Raw genomic sequence first — 22,420 nt, 5'->3', positions numbered from 1 at the left:
CTCTTGTGAATATGTTTTTTAAATACTATATTGTTAAAGCCTGGTATTAATGTGATTGCTTTGAAGAGCAATAAGGAAAATATGAAAAAGTATGACTCTGGGATAGATCTGTGGGTTCATGAATAATGTAATAATGGAGGAATTGCTTTGTACAATCTAGTACTTTGTGTGTTACTCTGTTACTCACAGAAATTAATAACACATGTTGGAAATTTAAAGCTACCTAAGATGTTTTAATGGTTTTAAAGCACTCTGAAAAGTAATTTGTATGTTAAGGGGCAGCTAGGTGGTGCAGAGGATAGATCACTAGGCCCAGGAGTCAGCAGACCAGAGTTCAAGTCAGGCTTTGCTTAGTGATTGTCTGGCTGTGACCTTGGGCAAGTCACTTAACCCCAATTGCCTTGCCAAAACAAAAATAACTATTTGTATCCTGAGGATGGCTAGTAGGTAAACGAGTTTATGTATTGTTTGCTTTGAAGCAAAAGCACATAATATGAGAAAGATAAACAAGATAATTCAAGATTTTTCTATGCAATCTCCTAGACAAAGGCAGCATTTATTTGTTGTGAGATACAACAGACTAGAAAGAGGTTTCTCTAGCCAAGGGGAATCTGATATACCATCTTTATATACAGATAGAGTAGATATGATTTCAGACAAAGGGATGTCTCTAGTAAGAGGTAGGAGACAGGCCTGTAGGGCCAGTCATAGTTAGAATACCTGGTTTTAGGCAAAGACCCAGGAAGGATAATTTGAGTTTTAGGTAGGGGGTTACATTAATTGGGACTCCATTAAGATTGTAATTGGAATTTAGTGAATTGTATTCACTGGGAGTTCTAACTAGGTAAAACAACCATTTTATAGCATGGGACTTTTAACTGATTTTCTCTTATGTCAGATACCAGGATGGTCAACAAAAAGGAAATGCCAGTGGGTAAATGTCATGTTCTTGCAGCCAAGCAAGCCAAGATGTCAGGTGATTGGGATGGGTGGCCAAAGGGGCGACTTCTCAGTATGGCTGAGGTTGGACCCCTTTGACTTGAGTTCCCCAAAATGACATTTGGATAATATCTCACCTGGAAGAATAAATCTGGCCTAAGACATTTGACTTGCCCATGTGACCTCTGCCTGGATACTGACATTCAATACTTATATCTATAAAGGAATTTTCCTTTAATGTCCTGGATCTTTATAGTTAGGTACTAAGAAAACTAGAAAAAGAAATTTTAGGTGAATTGGATCTAATAGCCAGAGATAGGTTAGGTGTGTTAGGTGTGTGGCTCTGACACCTACTAACAGCTACGTGTTAAGATAGGAATTAAATTTCTTTAGTTTTTAGAAGGGATATTTAGGTAAGAAGAAGAATGGGAAATTCTTAGGATAATTATAGTTTTAAGGCCTAGCTTAAGGAAAGGAATGTGAGTCAGATAAGTATATCAGGAAAAGGAAAATCAATGGTATATTTGAGAACATTTTGAAAAATTTCATTTTGGTTAAGGATGTTTGAGCCATTATTATAATAAGAGCAAAGGCTAAGATTGTTTTATTTTTAAACCATATGCTGGGTACTCTGAACTAAGATGATTGTTGAATGTATGTTACAAGCTTAAGACAGTATGACAATTCTCATTGGGAGTTTGCTCCTGTAGTAAAACACTAATGAAAGTTTACTGTGTCAAAATTAAGTATGTGCATCAATATGGCAATAAGGCAAAATGTAAATTGCAATAAGCCCCAAAATCTCATTGTCTTGTGAAGAAAACATGTGTTTTGATCTAAGTAAAATGTTAAGCAGATTCTTTACCAGAAGACTAAGTTTCAACTAGTCACAAGCTGGAGAGGACTTTTTGGAACAGATTCAGAAGATACAGAAGGACATCGGAGGTCTCCAGGAGAGAAGAGAAGAGAGGAGAGACACTGGACCAGTTCATCTCTACCATTTCTCACCAATGTTTACATTGTATAGTCAAGGGATCTGTTTTTGTAACCTCCCCTTGATAATGTAAGTGTGATACCCCTACTTATGCCCTTCCCCCTATGAAAACGGAGGAGAGGCAGGATGTAGATGTTCTCCAGTGAAAGAAAAGGAGGAAGAGTATTGGGTGGAATGTTTATATCCTATCTAAGGGGAGTCTTATTTCTGATGTAGCTGACCTGTACAACTTAAAGAGATATGTGGATTGAGATGTAATGATGATACCTGGATCCTTTGTAAAGATGCTTGTAGTTCATGCTTATCCAGGTTATGAAGATGATAACTCAAGGATTTGAGTTATTTTGAAAAAAAAAGTGGGGAATGAAGTACAATATCAATGTTTGTGAAATACCTGTATAGAAAGGGTTCCCTGATATCCTTCTGGGCCCTGAGAAATTCCTTAGAAATATAACTTTGGCTAGGCACCTTTGGGTCTAAAAATAGTCTGACAGGACACAAGGGGTCATGGATATACCATAAAATTGTCTAAAGATTTACAAAGCACCCTTGTTAGCCTAATTATCTTGCTGTATCTGTTAAATTCCACAACTGCCTCCCCCTTCCCCAGATGTGGCTGGAACCATAAGATAGTAAATTCCTGACTCCCTCCATCTCAGACAATCATTACACAAAGACCCTGACCCCTTCTCACTCCTATCTATACTGAGCCATATGTTTACATGTTTTTATTAGTATAACAAGATAATATATCCAACTGCTGACTTTGCTTCTGTATCCTGCTTGCTCTAATTCTCCCCCACCAAAAAAAACCCACTACACTTAGGTACTGTCTGATTTGGGTACTTAATCCCCAGACAGTCCCCGGGAATATTAAAGATTTCCAACCTTATCAAATTCTGGTCTCCATCTAGCTCTTTGGGTACAACAATATGAAAATATGTTTTACCTGATTATTTAGTAGAGGAAATATTGGACAGAGAAATGTGCATTACTTATGTGTTCTGAGCTTTACCCTATATGAAACACTGATTTCTATCCCATTGCTCAAGGCTGTTTACCCATCTAAATGCCCCCTACCTCCATCCCATTGCTCTGGAGCTATCCATATTAATTGAAGTTCTAAAATTTGGAAACCATTTGAAACCTACCTAGAGTTACATCCCATTGTCTACCTTATAGATACCAAAGCCCCTCATAGAATCCCTAAGCCATGTGCACAAATACAGATTGGAAACATGGCTGTGGAGGGGATTAAGTCAAAGGGTTGCTCCAAAAATGTGCTTTCATTATCTATTGCAGGAACTTCATTGACTTTTCACTTTCTCACAAATCAACTTCTTTTTAATGTGTTAATGCCTGGTATTAAAAAGAGCTTAAAGTTTTCCAAAACTCTTTATATATGCTATCTCATTGATCCTCACAATAATAGCAGGCAGCAGATGGTATATTAAACTCCATTATGCAGTTGAGGAAATTGAGTAAACATAGATTGACTTGTCCATGTTTACACAGTAAGTAATGTGTGTGTGTGTGTGTATGTATGAAGATATATAGATATATATACACACACACATACACATAATGTCCATTTATGTGTCTTTGTTTTTAACTTGTGTGTGTATGTGTGTATGTATATATACATACACATGTAAAGACATATACATACACAAGTAAATACAAAACATCTATCTATTATAGATAGATATAAGTGTTACTTCACTTTTAAGTTTCTATGTTTTGGGGGTTTTTTTCTTTCATTTTCTGATCTCCTTGACTCAACTACTCTTCCTTCTTATTACCGGGCTAATCCCAAGTTCCTTGAGTTTATTTTTGTTTTATTTTTCCCCTCCTCTCACTTTTGCTCCCTTCCTTAAGACAGAATGTGGTTTTTAATTTTTCCTATGTCCCCTTCTTTCTTTCCTCTTCATCAAAGACGAATTCTCATACAAACTATGAAATTGATTATTAAAGGAAAGTGTTTTTTCCCTTAAAATTTTAATTGAATTTTTCTTCCCATTCTCCTGCATTTTCCTTTATAGACAGTTCTTGATTTATGTAAATTTGCATTATGCAACTTCAACTCTACATAAAGAATTCTGTAAGCAATTTACATTCCCAAAAGAATCTCTCTCTCTCCCTCCCTCCCTCCCTCCCTCTCTCTATTTCTCTCTCTCTCTCTGTTCCTGCCCCTCAACTAGATGCTCCATGACCTTTCACTCCTTTTCCCCCTTCCCTCCAAAAAAAAAGAAAATCTTTTTTTTTAAAAAACACTCTCCAAGTGAAAGCAGAAGAACAAATGTACAGAGATGGGAGATGGGAACTTGGCTTGTGGAGACTTGTCCAGGCTCAAGGTATTTGTCTTCCATCTGTTTGCATTTGGGCACCATATATTTGTCCCCAGTTCCTTTGTGTCCCCCATCTCCTATTTGTGTTGGTTCTCAACCCTTATGTATCTGCCCCACCACATATTCTTTCTCTTGGTTCTGGCTAGACCCCTGTGACGCTGGCCTTGGTCTCAGTATGTTTCTCCTCTTGCTCTCACTTCTCTGTCCCCAGTCCCACCTTGTATGCAGACCTCCCTCCAAAGATGCATGGCCACTTTCCTCTCTTCTTCCCTCCCTTCCCCACATCCACAAGCAAATTTGCATTATTTAAAAATCATTTTACCAAGATCTGGCAACCCATTTATATAAAGTCAGAACTGTCTTAGATTATTTAGTTCCCTGCTGTTCTCTTTACCTTCTCAATGTCTTTACAAAAATATACAAGGTTCTTTTTATGTTTTGTTATGTTTAAAGAATAAAACATTAAACAAAAAAGCTTCTCTATTCCACATTCATGGCCTTGCCCATGCTTATCAGGAATTGTTTCAACTTTATTCTGCTTGGTTAGCTTCCATGATGACTATATCTCTGAGTTTTTTAGAAAGAATTCACTTCAAGAGAGAGAACTAATGAACTCTTAAGTGCACTTTGAAGTACACTTTTCACTTGATTTTTCTTGATTTTTTCAACATGACTAATTATGGAAATATATTTTGCATGACTTCTAATATATATTTATATATATTGCTTGACTTTTCAGTGGAAAGGGGAGGAGTGAAGGGTGGGAGAGATTTTGGAACTCAAAATTTTAAAAAATTAATGCTTAAATATAAATAATAAAATTTAAAATATAATTTTAAAACATGTATTGAATTCAAAATGGTTTTGAATTCAGTTTTTATACAGTGGAGGAACTAATTAGGAAATTGAAAGACATTTTTAAAAATTCTATTTCTTCACCTTTTCTAGCTTATATTAAGGTATGTTAAGCACAGCTGAATGAACAAACAATTGGATTTTATATTCTAAAGGTGATATGCTTTTTGCTTCCAAGAAGATAAAAGTTGTAATCAAGAAGGTAGTGGTAGGTGGCCAAATTGATCAAAATAAAGTAAAAGAGAAGTTTTTATAATTCTAAATCTTAATATTTGTATAGTATTTTAAATTTTGCATAGAATATTACACTCTTTTCATTTGATTCTGGTAAGTTCAATAAGTATAATGACACTTAATTACAGTTAAGGAAACCAAAGTTGAGAGACATAAATTAATTTTCACAATGTTAACCCAAATTTCACAAATTGTTTAACCCAACATTACCCTTTTAATTCTATTTTCTAATGTTAATACTTGACAATTTGAGGTAAAGACAATAGTAGCATTATATAGTTAACTTTCTTTATCAAATTATATACTATGAGTATGCATTTTATGAAGCATATTAAGGCAAAACATGTTTAAATAATTAAACTTTTTTTTAGGAAGACAATTTCTTACATTGGGTTATCACATCTTAATGACTTTGAAGAAATTGTTCCAAGTTCAAATCCATCTTCTCAAATTGACATAGAGAAGAGCTATTTATTTACTCAGGATGACTGCAATGAAGTCTTCTGCTCTATCACTTATTCAGAGGGATGGCCAGTACTTCAAACAAGCAATCGAGGTAAATCATTTTTAAGTCTTACTATGCGTAAAAATAGCATATACAGATTAGTTGATTTGTTCTTCTGTGAATGATTTTTTTATTCTAGTAGATTAAAATATATTGAAGTGCTCCTTAACAAAAACCATGTAAAACTAGAAATAGGTAATAATAGTTAAATAATGATACCACAAATCTTAAATGCTGACTTAACATTGTAATTTTTTGTAATACTTCAGATCTTGTTTCCAGGAAATTACTTTCTCAGAAATGGTGATGTGATGTACAAACTGGTCTAAAATTTACTAATTTTATATTATTTCCATAGAACCATATAATATAATATCATCATCATTATCATCAGTAGGACTGGATAGCTTCAGCACTGTTAGAAAATTTAATTCTCATTGATATGTGAGGAAAAGTTCTTCATGAGTTTTGACCTTAAATATTATAATAGATTACATTCATTTTAATTCTTCAGGGACTTTAGCTCTAAGGGAGTCTTAACTACTTTAGGGAGAGTGGGGGGCAGCTAGGTGGTGCAGTGGATAGAGCACCGGCCCTGGAGTCAGGAGTGCCTGAGTTCAAATCCTGCCTCAGACAGTTAATAATTACCTAACTGTGTGGCCTTGGGCAAGCCACTTAACCCCATTGCCTTGCCAAAAAAAAAAAACCTAACAAAAAAAAGTAGGGAGAGTGATTGTTTCCTATGACCTCTTCCAAGTTAATCAAAGAGAAGCTTAGTACCTATGCATTTTTTAATCTGACCATAAGAGTTTCTGCCTTCTTTCTCTCATTCGGTAGAAAAATACATTATTCAGTTTCCCTACACAGAGTTTAACTCCACCTCCTGCTCTGCCAATCCTCATCCTATGGTTAGATTCCACTCAAGACACAGATTTCTGTTTCACTCTTTAGGAAAATGTGCGAATTCACTTACTACTAGTTCTAAATCTGAGAACTTGTTTAAATAGATTTTTCCATAAAACTGCCCATTAATAATTTTTTAATTATCCAGATTCTATACATAGAATAGAATTTTGTCAAAAATTTTTTGACAAAAAAATCAATCAGCAAATATTTATTAAGTACCAATAAATAATGCATTGTATGCCAAACACTAAACTAGGCTCGGGGGATACAGATGCAAAGAATGAAAATAATCCCAATAGGCAATGAGTTTATATTCTAATGATGTCAATGACAAGTATTTATGTAGATTCTATGTAGCACATGTTTGTGGGTATATATATATATGTATATATATACATGTATATAAATTCAAAGAATTATATGTAAGATAGGTTGGGAAGGGTACTTTCAGCTGCTAAGATGAGAAATATTCTTTTAGGAGGAGGTAAAGAGATTAGAATGCAGTCTTAAGCAGAGGGGATAACCACCACAAAAAACACAAAGATGGGACTTGGAGTATTGTGTATGAGAAACAGAGAGGAGGTCAGTTTGGTTGAATCACAGGGTATGAGAGGAATGTCCAATGAGGCTGGAAAGATAAACTGAGGATAAATTGTGTGGAGTTCTACAAATTAAACAGAATTAATGTTTTATTCTAGAGGCATTCAGAGGATACTGGAGTGAGATGAGTAGGATAGTCACAGAATCAGATCTGTGCTTAAGGAAAATTACTTGGCAGCAAGATAGAGATTGAATTAAAGTGGTGAGAGCCTTGAGCCAGGGAGACCAAAGAGAAGGTGATTGCATTGTAGACAAGAGCTCTTAAGGATCTGAATTAAGGTGGTAGAAATATCAATGAAGAGAAGGGAGTCAGATGCAAGAGAGGTGAAGGTAGAATGGGCAAGGTTTGATTATTGATTAGATATTTGAAATGAGAGACTGAGAAATCCAGGTTGATGCCAAGGTTGTAAATCTGGAAGTGTTGCTTTTGACAGAAAAAGGAAATTTTGGAAAAGAAAGGCCTTAAAGATAGAGATAATGGGTTCATTTATGGACATGTTGTATTAAGATGTCAGTGGAACATGTAGTTTGAAATGCCCAATAGACAATTAGTGATGCAGGACTCAGCAGAGATATTGGAACTAAATATATAATTCTGAAGTTAAAATTTGAATTTTGTTAAGTTTTAGGTTCTTTAGTTTGTGATAAATAAAAATCCTTTGGAATTAGATTTTTTAAAAAAAATGTTAACCTTTAAAAAATGAAAATAAAATTCCCTGAGTACATCTGCCTCGTGATACACATCATGTGTGTATTTGTATTCTCCTTACCAAGAATCTCCTTACCATGTAGTTGTCCACTTAGTAATACATTTTTTTTTACCATGGCAACCCAAGCAACAAATAAAAATTGTATGACCCTCAGTCTTTTCAAACTTTTTTTTTCAGCTTGACTGACAGTGGTAGAGTAGTGAAAGAAGGGGAGAGGGTACTAAGAATCACATGGTTGTTAGGCCATCCATAAATTTCAATTTCACTGTTGATATTCTAAATATGTGATCCTTGCCCAAACACCAAAAAGTAGATCTACTGCTAGAGTAGCTGAATCATATTAATCTCAACAGTCTGGCAAAACCCAAAGAAAGAAGTTGCAGTTAATTAAAAGAATGGTTCACAGATACTTCTTGGATAGACAAAAAAAAAGGAGTTGGCAAAGTTGTTTTTATTTTATGTGAAATGGGGTTTTGCAGCTACCTAGATTATCTATGATAGAGACACCCATGTGGGAGAAACCAGAGACCTATTTCTTAGAAACAGCAGGATGGGTGCAGGCATGGGTACTCTGCCTTGGCCTGTTGCCTAGTTGAGAGCAACTTCTTTCGTTTTTTCCACAGAGCTGGAACTGCCTGGTTGAATACAATCATTCTCTTTACAGCATTTACATCTCAGAGCAAAGGATTCATTCATTCCTAGCAGGAGACATCATGGGGTGATATGGGATTCAGTATCACCTTCCCCTCCTTTTGAGCTGCATGGCTCCTGAAAACTGGCTTAGAGTTTGGGTCTGTTTCATTTGTCCTTTTTTAGTTCTAGGTTCAAAGATTTGAGTTGATCCAGGAGCATGACCCTTAGGATTCCAAGCTAGGTGTTCCCAACTAGATCAGGAGGGAAGTGTTGAATAGTTGTCTGTAGGCTAGCCAGTGAGGCTTTGGACTTGAACTTGACAGGACTGAGTTAACTGATTTAAGATGAAATCTAATTTCCCTCCCCCCCTAAAGATTTAGATGTGTAAAGGAAGTAATTATGCCCCTGAAATGTTGGGAGAGATGTTTGTATGTTTGTTCTTGTTTTAACTTTGAAGTAAATAATGCTTTGTAAAAGCACCTTCTTTGGACTTAGCCAGGAGCACAAATTCTCCCACTAAATTGCAGTTTCCATGTGACTACTTCTATCCAATTAGCTTTTACAGTTCCATTTAACAACTCTTATCAGATTAGCTAGGTGACACAGTGGACAGATCACAAGGCTTGAGGTCAGGAAGACCTGAACTCAAATCCAACCTTTGACACCAGATTTGACCTGGACAAGTCATATAATCTCTGTTAGTTTCAATTTCTTCATCATAAAATGGGGATAATAACAACATCAGTGACTACAAGGTCATTGTGAAAATCAAATGAGGTAATATTTGTCAAGTGCTTAGCACAGTGTCTGGCTGTGTAAACATATAAATATTAGTTATTATTATTATTATTATTATTATTATTATTATTATTATTATTATTATTATTAAAAAGCAATGTGCAACAACTTGCTATATTTTTATCATTTTATGACTGACCAAAGAATAAAGATAATATAATAAATTTTGATAAATATTGATTCTGAAAAAAACATTTAATTCAGTTGTCACCTTAAATTCTTTTCTCTCCACAAGATTAATCTTATCTATATACTTTTATCATTCAAGATACCTTGAAAGACATTGCTGAACCCAAAGAGCAAGATGGAGACCAAAATTTGATAAGTTTGGAGATCTTTAATTTCCCAGGGACTGCCTGGGATGAAGAATACCCAAATCAGGCAGTACCTGAGTGTTCAAGGGACAGGGTTTTTATAGTGTTTTGAGGGGTGGGTACTGAGAGCAAGCAGGATACAGAAGCAAAGACAGCAATTACATATATTTTCTTGTCATACTGCTACAAACATATGGTTCAGTATAGATAGAGGATTAGACAGAGTGGGAAAGAGTCAGGGTCTTTGTGTTATGTCTGAACATGTTTCCTGAGTCGGAGGGAATTACATATTCACAGGCTTCCCACAGGTTTGAGGAAGTGAAATTTACTATCTTATGGTTCCAGTCGCATCTGGGGAAGGGGAAAGCAGTCCTGGGAGGAAGCAGGAATTTTACAGATACAGAAAGATAATTAGGCTAACAAGGGTGCTTTGTGAATCTTAGACAAATTTATGGTATATCTGTGACCCCCAGAGTCAAGCATTTTGGGTCCTGTTAGATTATTTTCAGACCCAAAGGCACCTAGCCAAAATTATATTTCAGGAGTTTCTTGGAACCCAGAAAGGTGTCAAGGACCCCTTCTATACAGGGATTACACAAATATTGATATTGTACTTCATTCCCCACCTTTTTTTCAAAATAACTCAAACCCTTGAGTTATCATCTTCATAACCTGGGTAAGCATGAACTACAAGCATTTTTACAAAGGATCCAGGTATCATCATTACATCTCAATCCATCTGTCTTTTTAACTTGTACAGTCCAGCTAAAACAGAGATAAGACTCTGCTTAGGGATAAACATACCACCCAATAATCTCCCTCCTTTTCTTTCAATGGAGAACATCTGTACCTTGCTTCTCCTCCTTTTCATAAGGAGAAGGGCATAAGTAGGGATGTCACACTTACAGAATCAAAGGGAGGTTACAAAAACAGATCCCCTGACTACACAGTGTTTACATAGGTGAGAAATGGTAGAGATGAACTGGTCTAGTGTCTCTCCTCTCTTCTCTTCTCTCCTAGAGACCTCCAGTGTCCTTCTACATCTTCTGAATCTGTTCCAAATCTGTCCTCTGCAGCTCAGGTGACTAGTTGATACTTTGTCTTCTGGTAAAGAAACTGCTTAACATTTTACTCACATCAAAACACATATTTTCATCACAAGACAATGAGATTTTGGAGCTTATTACAATTTACATTTTGCCTTATTGCCTGCCGTATTGATGTACATACTTCACTTTAACACAATAAACTTTTAGTAGTGTTTTACTACAGGAGCAAACTTCCAATGAGAATTGTCATACTGTCTTAAGCTTGTAACATAACATTCAACAATCATCTTAGTTCAGAGTACCCAGCATATGGTTTAAAAATAAAACAATTTTAGCTCTTATTACAATAATGGCTCAAACACCCTTAACCAAAATGAAATTTTTAAAAATATTCCCAAATATACCTTTGATTTTCCTTTTCCTGATATACTTATCTGACTCACATTCCTTTCCTTAAAACTGTAATTATCCTTAGAATTTTCCTTTCTTCTTCTTACTTAAATATCCCTTCTAAAAATTAAAGAAACTTAATTCCTATCTTAACATGTAGCTGTTAGCAGGTGTCAGAGTCACACACCTAACACACCTAACCTATCTCTAGCTATTAGATCCAATTCACCTAAAACTTTTTTTTTGTTTGTTTTGCTTAGTAGCCATACAGATCCAGGACATCAAAGGAAAATTCCCTTGTAGATATAAGTATTGAATATCAGTGTCCAGGCAGAGATCATGTGGGTAGTCAAATGTCTTAGGCCAGATTTATTCTTCCAGGTGAGACATTATCCAAATGTCATTCTGGGGAAATCAAGTCAAAAGGGTCCAACCTCAGGCCATACTAAGAAGCCACCTCTTTGGCTGCAAATTCCAGTCACCTGACATCTTGGCTTCCTTGGCTGCAGAAACATGACATTTACCTAATAGCATTTCCTTTTGATGGCCATCCTGGTATCTGATATAAAAAGAAAATTGATTAAAAGTCCCATGATCTGGGGCAGCTAGGTGGCACAGTGGATAGAGCACCGGCCCTGGAGTCAGGAGTACCTGAGTTCAAATCCGGCCTCAGACACATAATAATTACCTAGCTGTGTGGCCTTGGGCAAGCCACTTAACCCCATTGCCTTGCAAAAATTAAAAAAAAAACCTAAAAGTCCCATGATCCAAAATAATTGTTTTACTTAATTAGATCTCCAAGTTAATCCACGTCACAATTTAGATTGGGGCAGGGGTCACAATCAATTAGCTCCCTTCCTTACACACATATCACATGTATCTACTCTGAGTGTCCCTGTCCTCAAAATCCATTAAATAGGGTTACTTTCTAAACATCCAAAAAGCAGTCAAGTTCTCCAGTATGTGGAGTATTCCTTGAGAGATTTTAGCTGTAAAGGCAGGGCCATGGTCTGACCTGATTCCTAGCAGGAAGTTAGATTGGGAAGGGGCTCATTCAGAATTTTTTAAACTACTTCTAAGGCTGTTTCATTAGCTTCTACTCATTTTGAAAATGTGTCACCAAAAATCAAGAGATACTCAAAACCTGTTGGAGACATTTTTATGCAAGCATTTTTACTTTCTATTGTTTTTGAGATAAGAATTTTTCTGCCAGTTCTCCACCATCCTCCTGCTACTTTCTCCCCTTTTTATTCAGTGAAGGAATCTTCTGAGGGGGAGTAGGCTGGTTCAGGGGGAAGGGGAGACAGAACAGGATTTTTCCATCTAGGAATGTTCATTACCCTCCCTGCTCTTGTATCCCCCTTTAGATCTAGTGAAGGAATCTTTTGAGGGGGAACAACAGAACCTGGTGACAGGGGTGGGGGGGATGGGGTTTGGAAATTCAGGGGCTGAGGTCTCTAAATTTAACAAAACAGTAATAAGTGTAACATATTAAGAACTAGATTTCACAAAATGATCTTTCCATTATTACATTTATACCTGGACCAACAGATCTAAAGCAAGGTCCAACACCATCATTTAAAATTTCAGGGAACCCAGACGGTCATGACCTTTGATAATTTCCCTCATTAACAATGATTAATTCCAGCTTTGACATAGTTACAGTAAAATAGTTTACATTTCCAAAAGCAAATCACATGTTTGATAACACCCTTCAACATCTTATTGATAAGTCATCTAATTAGGGTTACATAATTTTAAATTTTCTAATCATTTTCCAAAGCCCCTCACATTTATTCAATATCATTGGAAAGGGTATCTTGCAGTTAAGATATAATGGGAACATTAAATTCTTAACCTACATGAAACATAAGATGCTGACATCTCATTCTCTTAAAGTAAACCTTAAAATTAAGTATATTTTACACACAAACCTCTTCTGAATTTTTGCTTTATAAGCCTATTTTATCTCTTCTTCCAAATACACTTCTATTTTCAAAGAAAATAAGATCCTATATCAATGTTAGTTTTACACAATAATTTCAAAAGCCCAATGTGCACTTTTTACCCATGACAGTGTTACAGTTATATGTATAATTATCTCTTTTTAACAGATAATAAATAAGCTACATTGATCTCACATATCAATATTCCCTTTCATAAACATGAGGTGAAATACAAAGCCTTTCACAAATTTTTCTGGGCCAAAAAGACCTTGAGAACTATAACCCATTGGCAGGGTATTCTCTAGTTTTTTTCTCATAACAAAATCTTTACAAAAATGATAGATAAAACTTCAATTCATTCATAATTTGTTATTACAATCTCAAAAAGTATAGTTTAAATTGTTCTTATACAAAATTTACTAATTGTACACAGCATATTTCAATTACATGTATGTTTTCTTTACTCCCTAAAACTTTAAAATACAAAGAATTCTTAAGAACAATTGTTGCTAAAAAATCCCTTCTTATGACTACAAGATTTTCTTCATACTTCTCTTAAATTCCAAAAGTCATATTCAAATTAGCCTTAAATCATTTTCTTTTTAAAAAACCTGAAAAGTTTGCAAATTCTTCTTATTTTTATCAGTGCAATGCTAACTTCTCAATGCTCTCACTTATAAGAGCTTTCTACACTCACTAACCAATATTTCTTAATATTTAGAACATTCTATGTTCTGGGAATTGGAGATTCCCCGTAATTTGAGATATCAAAGTAGTATGTACTAATTCTTTACCTTTACTGTGTATATTACTCAGTCACTCCAGATTTTTCCCAAAGACATTAACTACATCCCAATCAGTGTGAAATATTATCTTCCCATAACTAACTCACAAGTCTGGCCTGACTCCCATGATTCTAGAGGAGCCATAAAGCATCAGAATCAAAACCCAAACATTTTTTTACAAACCCCTTAATTCAATTTACATGTATCTTTAGATTAGCACATTATAGGATCAATAACATAATAAAATTAACATTTACCTAGTAATTGCTTTCATATCAGACTTTTCACTTTAATGGGGTTTATTACTTTTCCAATCAATTCATTGCCAAATGTTGCAAAAAGTACAAATTTAATGCAATTTTTAAATCATCCCAACCTCATATAAACACATATCTCCCTATAGACTTATAGTTCTATACTTTCTTCTTTGCTTACAATGATTTGTAAAGCATTTTCCAAAGTTCCCAAAATCCATCTTTGGTGTACAAAGTCAACCCTGCTCAAACCTTCTGTCTACATGCTTTTACCAATTTTCATACTTAACAAATGGTTGGGAAAAAAAAACCCCAATTGTCTCTGTCTGGATTTTCTTTCCAGTACTTTCAGAAACTCTTAGTCAGACTATATAACTCCTATTTTCCTCAATATACTGTTCCACCATTCCTTTTCATTAGCTCTTCTTGACTTTATTTCATACTATTCTGAACTAGAATCGCATAGCTTATACAGCTATTAACTACAGATATGATTATACTTTTCATATTACATTTTCCATTCCAAGGTTTTAATATTTAATACTTCTTGATTATAGTTACTAAAACCCTAGAGAAGGCAAATAGTCATTCAAAAATCCCTTAGCCCAATTAGAATATTCCCTTCCCCCTTCTTCAAATAGCATAAACTGAATAACTTATAGAGCGACCATCCTAGATTCTTTCTTGGGGGGTGGTGGTTGATCTTCTATTCTTAAATACTTACATGTCCTATAATTTTCTGTAATAACTAACAATATCTGAATCTATATTGATAAACTCCTGAAGCTCTAATGATTCCATATTATTCTGGAAAAAGATTAACTATTTAGTTTCCCCAGTATGGGCATATCTTCATAACCACATTATATACTTTAGGATTAACCTGACGCTCTTGTCTTTTTGAAATTTATTTTCCCTATTTTTTTTTTTTACGTTTTTGCAAGGCAAATGGGCTTAAGTGGCTTGCCCAAGGCCACACAGCTAGGTAATTATTAAGTGTCTGAGACCAGATTTGAACCCAGGTACTCCTGACTCCAAGGCCGGTGCTTTATTCACTATGCCACCTAGCCACCCCTTATTTTCCCTATTTTTAAATTAAATAGCATTTCTTTCTATGATTTCTTTGTTTAACATATTTGGTAATATTTGCTCTCTTTCCTGTTTCTTTAACTTCAAAATAAGGTCCCTTTTAACACTTACTTTACTAATTCTTCCTGAAGTAACTCTCCCTCCTGAAAGGGGGAGGGAGGGGGAAACACTCTGGCAGCACAGAATTATGGAGAACCGGAAAGAGAAGGGAACATATACAAAGAATGAGGGGGGCAGGGTTTCTCATAATAGTAAAATAACAGGCTGAGTAGTTTGACCTCAGTCAATTTAACACCAAAACCCATTCCTTTTTAAAATAAAAATAAAAAATCCCTCTTGGAAGTGACTTGAGGAAATACAGGGGTGAGAAGGGAGGGATCATATTACCCACTGTAACACAGGCAGAAAGCAGGCTCAAGGGGCACCAGTGAGGGCATTAGATGCCTAAAAATCTAGGTGCTTGAAATTTGATAAGTTTAGTGATCTTTAATTTCCCAGGGTTTGCCTGATGATGAAGAGTCCCCAAATCAGACAGTACCTGAATGTTCAAGGGATAGGGTTTTTATAGTGTTTTTTTGGGGGGGTTACTGAGAGCAAACAGGATACAGAAGCAAAGACAGCAGTTAGATATATTTTCCTGTCATACTACTACGAACATATGTAAACATATAGTTCAGTATAGATAGGGGACTAGACAGAGTGGGAAAGAGTCAGGATATTTCCTGAGTCGCATATTCCAGGACTTCCACAGGTTTGAGGGAGTGAAATTTACTATCTTATGGTTCCAGTCACATCTGGGGAGGGGGAGACAATCCTGGAGGAAGTAGTAATTTTACAGATACTGCAAGATAATTAGGTTAACAAGGGTGCTTTGTGAATCTTAGACAAATTTATGGTATATCTGTGACCCCCAGAGTCAAGCATTTGGGTCCTGTCAGATTATTTTCAGACCCAAAGGTGCCCAGCCAAAGTTATATTTCTGAGGAGTTTCTTGGGGCCCAGAAAGGTGTCAAGGACCCCTTCTATACAGGGATTACACAAATAGTGATATTGTACTTCCAACATAACAAAAAATTGACTATGTTCATTGACCCTCAAGACACAAAAGGTATTCACTGTTGTGATAAAGGATATCCAGCCCAGAGTCCAAGATGAAGAGATTTCTCTGGATGCTATTGTTCTATAAATGTTACTGTTTTTGTGTAACATTATAATTATCAAATCTCATAATACTGTAGAACTTCCTGGTAGAGATCTGTAGCTGTTCAAAATGTGTAAGAGATAAAGCAATTTCAGCCACCTTCATGTACTAGGACACCAAGAACAGCAGAGAAAGCAATTTCCTAATCCCTACCAGGAGCAGCACCCTTTCCCTCACAAACCAACACATGGATTTAAAACATTACCAAGGTCATTTGACCGAATTTTAAATTTTACTACAATTATAATACCTTTGCCAGGTGCAATGGAAAGTATACTGGTTTCAGAGTCAGAAGAACATGATTTTAAATCCTATTTATGCCACCTAGCCCAAAAGATTTGGGACTATTCTCCCTTCTCTTTACTTTTCATTTCTATCCTATAAGGACCCTTCTTGCCTGTTATTATTGTTCTTTTATTTTCAGCCCTGACCTATGATTTCATCTGCATTGACATCTATCTACAAGTGAAGAAACTTCCAATCTAGTATCTTTCTGCAGGGCCTAAATGCTTAAATCCATTATCCAGACTCCAAGACTATTTCACCCATTAATATTAACTTCCTAGTGCAAGTAATGTCCCCCCAAAGATTAAATAAGTTGCCCAAGGTTGCCCCATCTATTAGTGGCAGAATTCGTGGTACAACAGGCACTTAAAATCAATCTTCTGACTCTGAATCCATTCCATACCATGGATTCATATTTGTATAAAGAAAGCAAAAATGGGAGGACAATGAAATTAAAATTTATTTGTTTATTGTACTGAGTCCATAGGCTCTCTGGGGTGGGAGGGGAGGGGTACAGATCTGTACTTTCATCAATATGAGAATCTTCTAGTATGAAAATAATAGTGTGAAAATCAGAAATGCCAATGGGGAACTTCTCTGTAATTTAAATATTAGACAGTGGCCTAGAACACTGAGAGGTTAAGCTACCTATCAGTGGTCAGTTATCCTAGTGGTGTGTATCAGAGGAAGGTTTTGAACCAGACCTTTGTGACTCAAGAGCAGCAAATCTTTAAAATGGGGGGTGGTTGTTCAGCATTCAAGATACTTTCAATTTTCTAGATCAGAGCTGTCCAACCTTGCTTTTAAAAGTTTTTATTGAAACAATAGACAATATATTTTGATTTGCCATTTTAGTGAGAGCTCTACAGTAGGTCGGAGTTTACTAAAGCAAGTAAACCCACAGGGGGCTGCATAAAATTGCACTGTGGGTCACATGCAACCATGGGTCACATTTTGGCCAGCCCTGATGTAAATATTTATTATAATATATGTAATTTTCCATTTTTACTTTGATATGAAATTAATCTTCACAAGAAGACCCTAATTTCTATAACAACAATTTGTTTTATTAAAAAGAATTCTCTTTTATGTAACATTTATTTGTACACATTAAATAATACTAATATTATTAGGGAAATTAGAATGAAAGTAATCTAAAATCCTTGTGGGTTCCTTGTTGTTTTGCTTTGTTTTTTCCTATTTTTGTATCCCCAGGGCCTAGCATAAAGCCTGAAACATGATAAGCATCTAATATAATTTGAATTTTGATTTATAGAAACTTTAAGTATGTAAAGCATGTTACATGCATTATGTCATTTGACAGGAATCCTGTAAATTACAAGTATTATCCCCATTTTACAGATAAGACTCAGAGAGACAATGTGTCTTCTCATAGCTGTTAAGTGTCAAAGACAGAATTCGAACCTAAGTCATTCAGATTCCAAGTCCTACACTTAATGTAGGTATACCTAGGCTTTTTGTAAACCAAAGATATTTTTCCTTTAACTTTATTTTTAATCTTCAGAGCAGATTTTGCCTCATTTCTGATTGATTTTAAATCGGCATTGACTTATCATTTGAGCTGTTAATTTCTCTGTAGATAACATATATGTATTAGCCAATACAATTTTAAAGGAATCTAGTACATTTCTTTTATAAATTGAATAACCCTTTTGTAATGAAGACAATAACTTATGATTTAAATGTTTAGTAAGTAGATATACCTGTATTTCTCTGATAATTTCCATAACATTAACTCCCTCTTAAAATATGTATTACCAATCTAGAGTTAAAATATAGAAATGAAAGAAACTCAAACCAACATAAAAGAGAAGATAACTAATATTCTTCCCACCAATATTCTGTGTGCTCAATGTTAGCAGAGGCTTCTCATACTGTTTGGGAATACTTCAATATACAAGTAGTCTTTTTAAATTGACTATTGTCTTAGTACATGATTTCTATAGTTCTCAGTTTGATAGAAACTCTGCTGAAGCAAACTATTTTGGGAAATATGATCAGGGCCTGTCTAATGAGGATCAAATAAAATAATATAAAGCATTTATGATATATAAATGGTAGCAATAATGTTATTGATGATATATACTGTGCCTGTTTCCCAATGCTACCTTATCTGCTTGCTTATGCCTAAAAATAATGCAACTAGAGATTTATTCCTTTACAACAACTTGTGGTGCCCTGTCAAAATGGAGATACTCCTAGAAATGGTAACATGTTAGTATTTTTCAGTCATTAATATGATGAGTTGGTTCCATCCTTTCATGCTAGCAGATTTTCACAAGGGAAGAAGTCTGAAAGAACAGAAGACAATAGATGCCTGAATGAAGATTCAGGTACATAGAAATCCCTGAAAAGTATAGAAAGGAGACTGGAAAACAAAGTTTATTTCACAATATTACCTAGAACTTTGCAGGTATAATCATATTTTAAGGAATTTAAAGGAGTGAAAGATTCTTCTGCCGAGGAAATTGTTCTTCAGTGAACTAAAAAGTACCCTGAAATATAAAAAAGTTAAAAAAATTTAAATATGCTCACATTAATATTTATAGAAACTACTTTTTATTCCTTTCTAATTTCTTATTTCTTTCCAGATTTATATATTGATGATGACCTAATTTTTAGACATAGTTTGGCAGAGTATAAAAAGCAACTACCTACTCTACAAAACCTTTTAAATAGACTAAAAGTATTTTTATTAAAAGATCCTTGTCTAGATTTCAGAGAACAACAGATCCACATAGAAGTTGATCACCTCAGGTACTTAAATCACTGTATTGTGAATACATTTAAGAGGGGGGAAATGTTCTTTCCATTTTCTCAGTTTTAATCTATTTGCCGTTAAGTCAAATTTGATTATTATGGATTTTGTTTTACTGCAATTCAGAGTCTCCAGTGTACAAATATCAATCCAAAGGTTCAACTAAAGTTGAAGTAAAATAGAGATACCTATCTTCTCCATTTAATTTTAGTTGAAATAGTTTGGTTAAACCCAGCATAATGCAAGCCATTTGAAGTGAATATGAATTTCATTTAGTCACAGTTATGGAGCTTGACTGGATGTAAAGCCCTTATATAGAATTCAGATGTAGTCCAAATTACACAATATTGTTTATACTTATGATACTTATGTAACCCTAAATGTTGCCCTAATTCCAGCTTTGTTCTATGCCCCTATAAATGCCCAGGCTAGTGGGCAGAACTTGCAGAGTCTTGGAACTAATAGACTAGAAACTAGCAGACATGAGGATTGATTTATGTTTGGACTTGACCTTGTAGCCTCCCATTGCCAAGGCTGCACAATAAAATGTTATAAATCTCCCTATGCCTCCACAACAATCTTTTTGTCTCTCTGCCTTACAATTAGAATACCTGGCAGGACAGGAGAAAACCTCCTGCTTTTACATTGGCAATGAGTATGGGATTTGGTTGGGAATCAAACATTCTGCTTTACACCCAGATAGCCACTTAAATCTAGTATTTTTATTTCAATTTAGGTTTAGGGTAATTCACATTGATGTGACTATAACTCCTCGAAGGCTATAAATAAATCTCAAATGAATTCAGAACTATTCAAAATATATAGACTTTTATAGGCAGTTTATACCAATGTAAATTTGTGATTCATTTGGTATAAATAATGCCACATTTAATTTCAAGTTCTGTATAAAATAAAATAGTTATTTCATTTATAGATGTTGATGCTTCTATGTGATTGGAAACAAGTCCCTTAATAATAGTCTGTATTTTTATTTTGAGAATCCAAAATAAACTGAGCAAAAAAGTCACAGATTTTTATGAAATATTTAAAAGCTGTTACATCTGTGTCACCATATTGTCAGAGAATAGATTTTCTATAAAAAGGTTTGACTTGGGTGATATTCTGAAGAGACTGCAATTAAAGAAATATGCCTAACCCACATCAGAGTAACCACAGAATATCCCTCTAGGGATTTAAAAACAAACAAAAAATTTAGAATCTTCACTAAACAGCACAGTGCTTAGTAATTTGTTCTCCCCTCAAAATGTTAAAAAAAAATTATTGTTAGAATTTAGACTGTTCTTGGAAGTCAGTGGAAAGTCTACATAGTAATGAAATGATAATTGTCCAAAACTCATTTTTATTCTAGGTCCTCCTATTTTGCTTAATATTAGGACATCTGATATAATAAGGGTTATATTTGAGATAAGACAATTTGGGCATGACCCTTTAAAAGATCTAGGTTTCCCCAGATTATATAGTTACTATGTATTGTTAAGTAATAAATAGTAAGATGTTCCACATAAGCACATTTGCAGACAATTAAAGCTTCCCTATCATGGCCTCTATAGGAGTAGTATGGAGACATAAGAACTCTTCACACAGGCAAACAACCAGATATAGATATGTATACACATGTGTATTTGTATAGGTATCTATGTGTGTGTGTTTGTAGGCACATATACACATGTAAAAATAAAACAAAGCAACTCAGAGTTGATAATCAGTAATCAAAACAAAGAATTGACTTAATATTTTCATTTAGAATGTTATTTGAGTATTAAAATTTTTACTTTTTCTTTTTTCTTTTCAGGAAATATTTCCCTTTTCAAAGCAATTTGGAAGTCTATGAGAAAGAATTACATATGATTCGGGAATTGTTTGAAGATGAAAAAGTAGGGTTTTTTGTTTTGTTGATCATGTTTTAGTGATCCTAATTTTATTTAATATTGTTCTTATAAAAGTAGTAGAACAGAGCGGCTAGGTGGCGCAGTGGATAAATCACCGGCCCTGGAGTCAGGTGTACCTGAGTTCAAATCCGGTCTCAGACACTTAATAATTACCTAGCTGTGTGGCCTTGGGCAAACCACTTAACCCCATTGACTTGCAAAAACCTAAAAAAAAAGTAGTAGAACAAATTTCTCTAGACTTTAGTAGTCTGCTATATATGTGTAGTCTAATATATATATATATATATATATATATATATATAGTAGCATGCTATATATATGACCTAAAACTAAAAAATAATTGATAATGGATTGATTTTGGGAGAGTTGTATTATTGGTAAAGATAAATTATGAAAGAATGATTCTGGGAATTCAATAAACCTTGACCAATTTCATATATTTGAGGTTTTAAGTAAAATGCAGCATGGTATAAGTGGAGATAGCCCTAGAATTAGATTCAAGAACTAGATTCACATCCCATTTTTTTACTAGGTTTGTGACTTTGGACAAGTCCATTAAATTCCTAAAGCCCCAGTTTTCTCATTTGCAAAGTCAAGATAATACCCCCTGTAGTATCTCCCTCAGAAAAAGCAACATGGCATAGTGGCTAAAAAGTCAACCTCAGAACCAACAAGGTCCAGGTGTTCTATCTGACACAGATGTGCAATATTTCTCGGTGCCCCTGGGAACCAAGAAGGATTCCATTGCTGTGACTCTCCATACTAATAAACTCACAAGGCTGATTTAAAATCATGTCAGTAAAGAGTAAAAAATGAAAGACTGTGTGTAACATACTTTAAATTTCTTAAAATGCTCCATATGTGTCAATTGTTATTGTCTAGTGGAAATGGTACTG

General features: G+C 34.7%; 1 protein-coding gene across 1 annotated transcript in view; it reads left to right on the top strand.

Annotated features, from left to right (window-relative positions):
* Window positions 1-22,420, top strand: part of SHOC1 (shortage in chiasmata 1) — a 138,542-nt gene that overhangs the window by 22,298 nt on the left and 93,824 nt on the right. The window contains exons 5-7 of the mRNA XM_074206097.1: window positions 5,742-5,926; window positions 19,448-19,613; window positions 21,428-21,509. Of these exons, the coding sequence (XP_074062198.1) occupies window positions 5,742-5,926; window positions 19,448-19,613; window positions 21,428-21,509 (433 nt within the window). The remainder of the gene's footprint in view (window positions 1-5,741; window positions 5,927-19,447; window positions 19,614-21,427; window positions 21,510-22,420) is intronic.

This window comes from Macrotis lagotis, chromosome X (genome assembly GCF_037893015.1).
Source record: "Macrotis lagotis isolate mMagLag1 chromosome X, bilby.v1.9.chrom.fasta, whole genome shotgun sequence".
NCBI lineage: Eukaryota > Metazoa > Chordata > Mammalia > Peramelemorphia > Peramelidae > Macrotis > Macrotis lagotis.
This window is presented reverse-complemented; position numbering and strand designations above follow the sequence as displayed.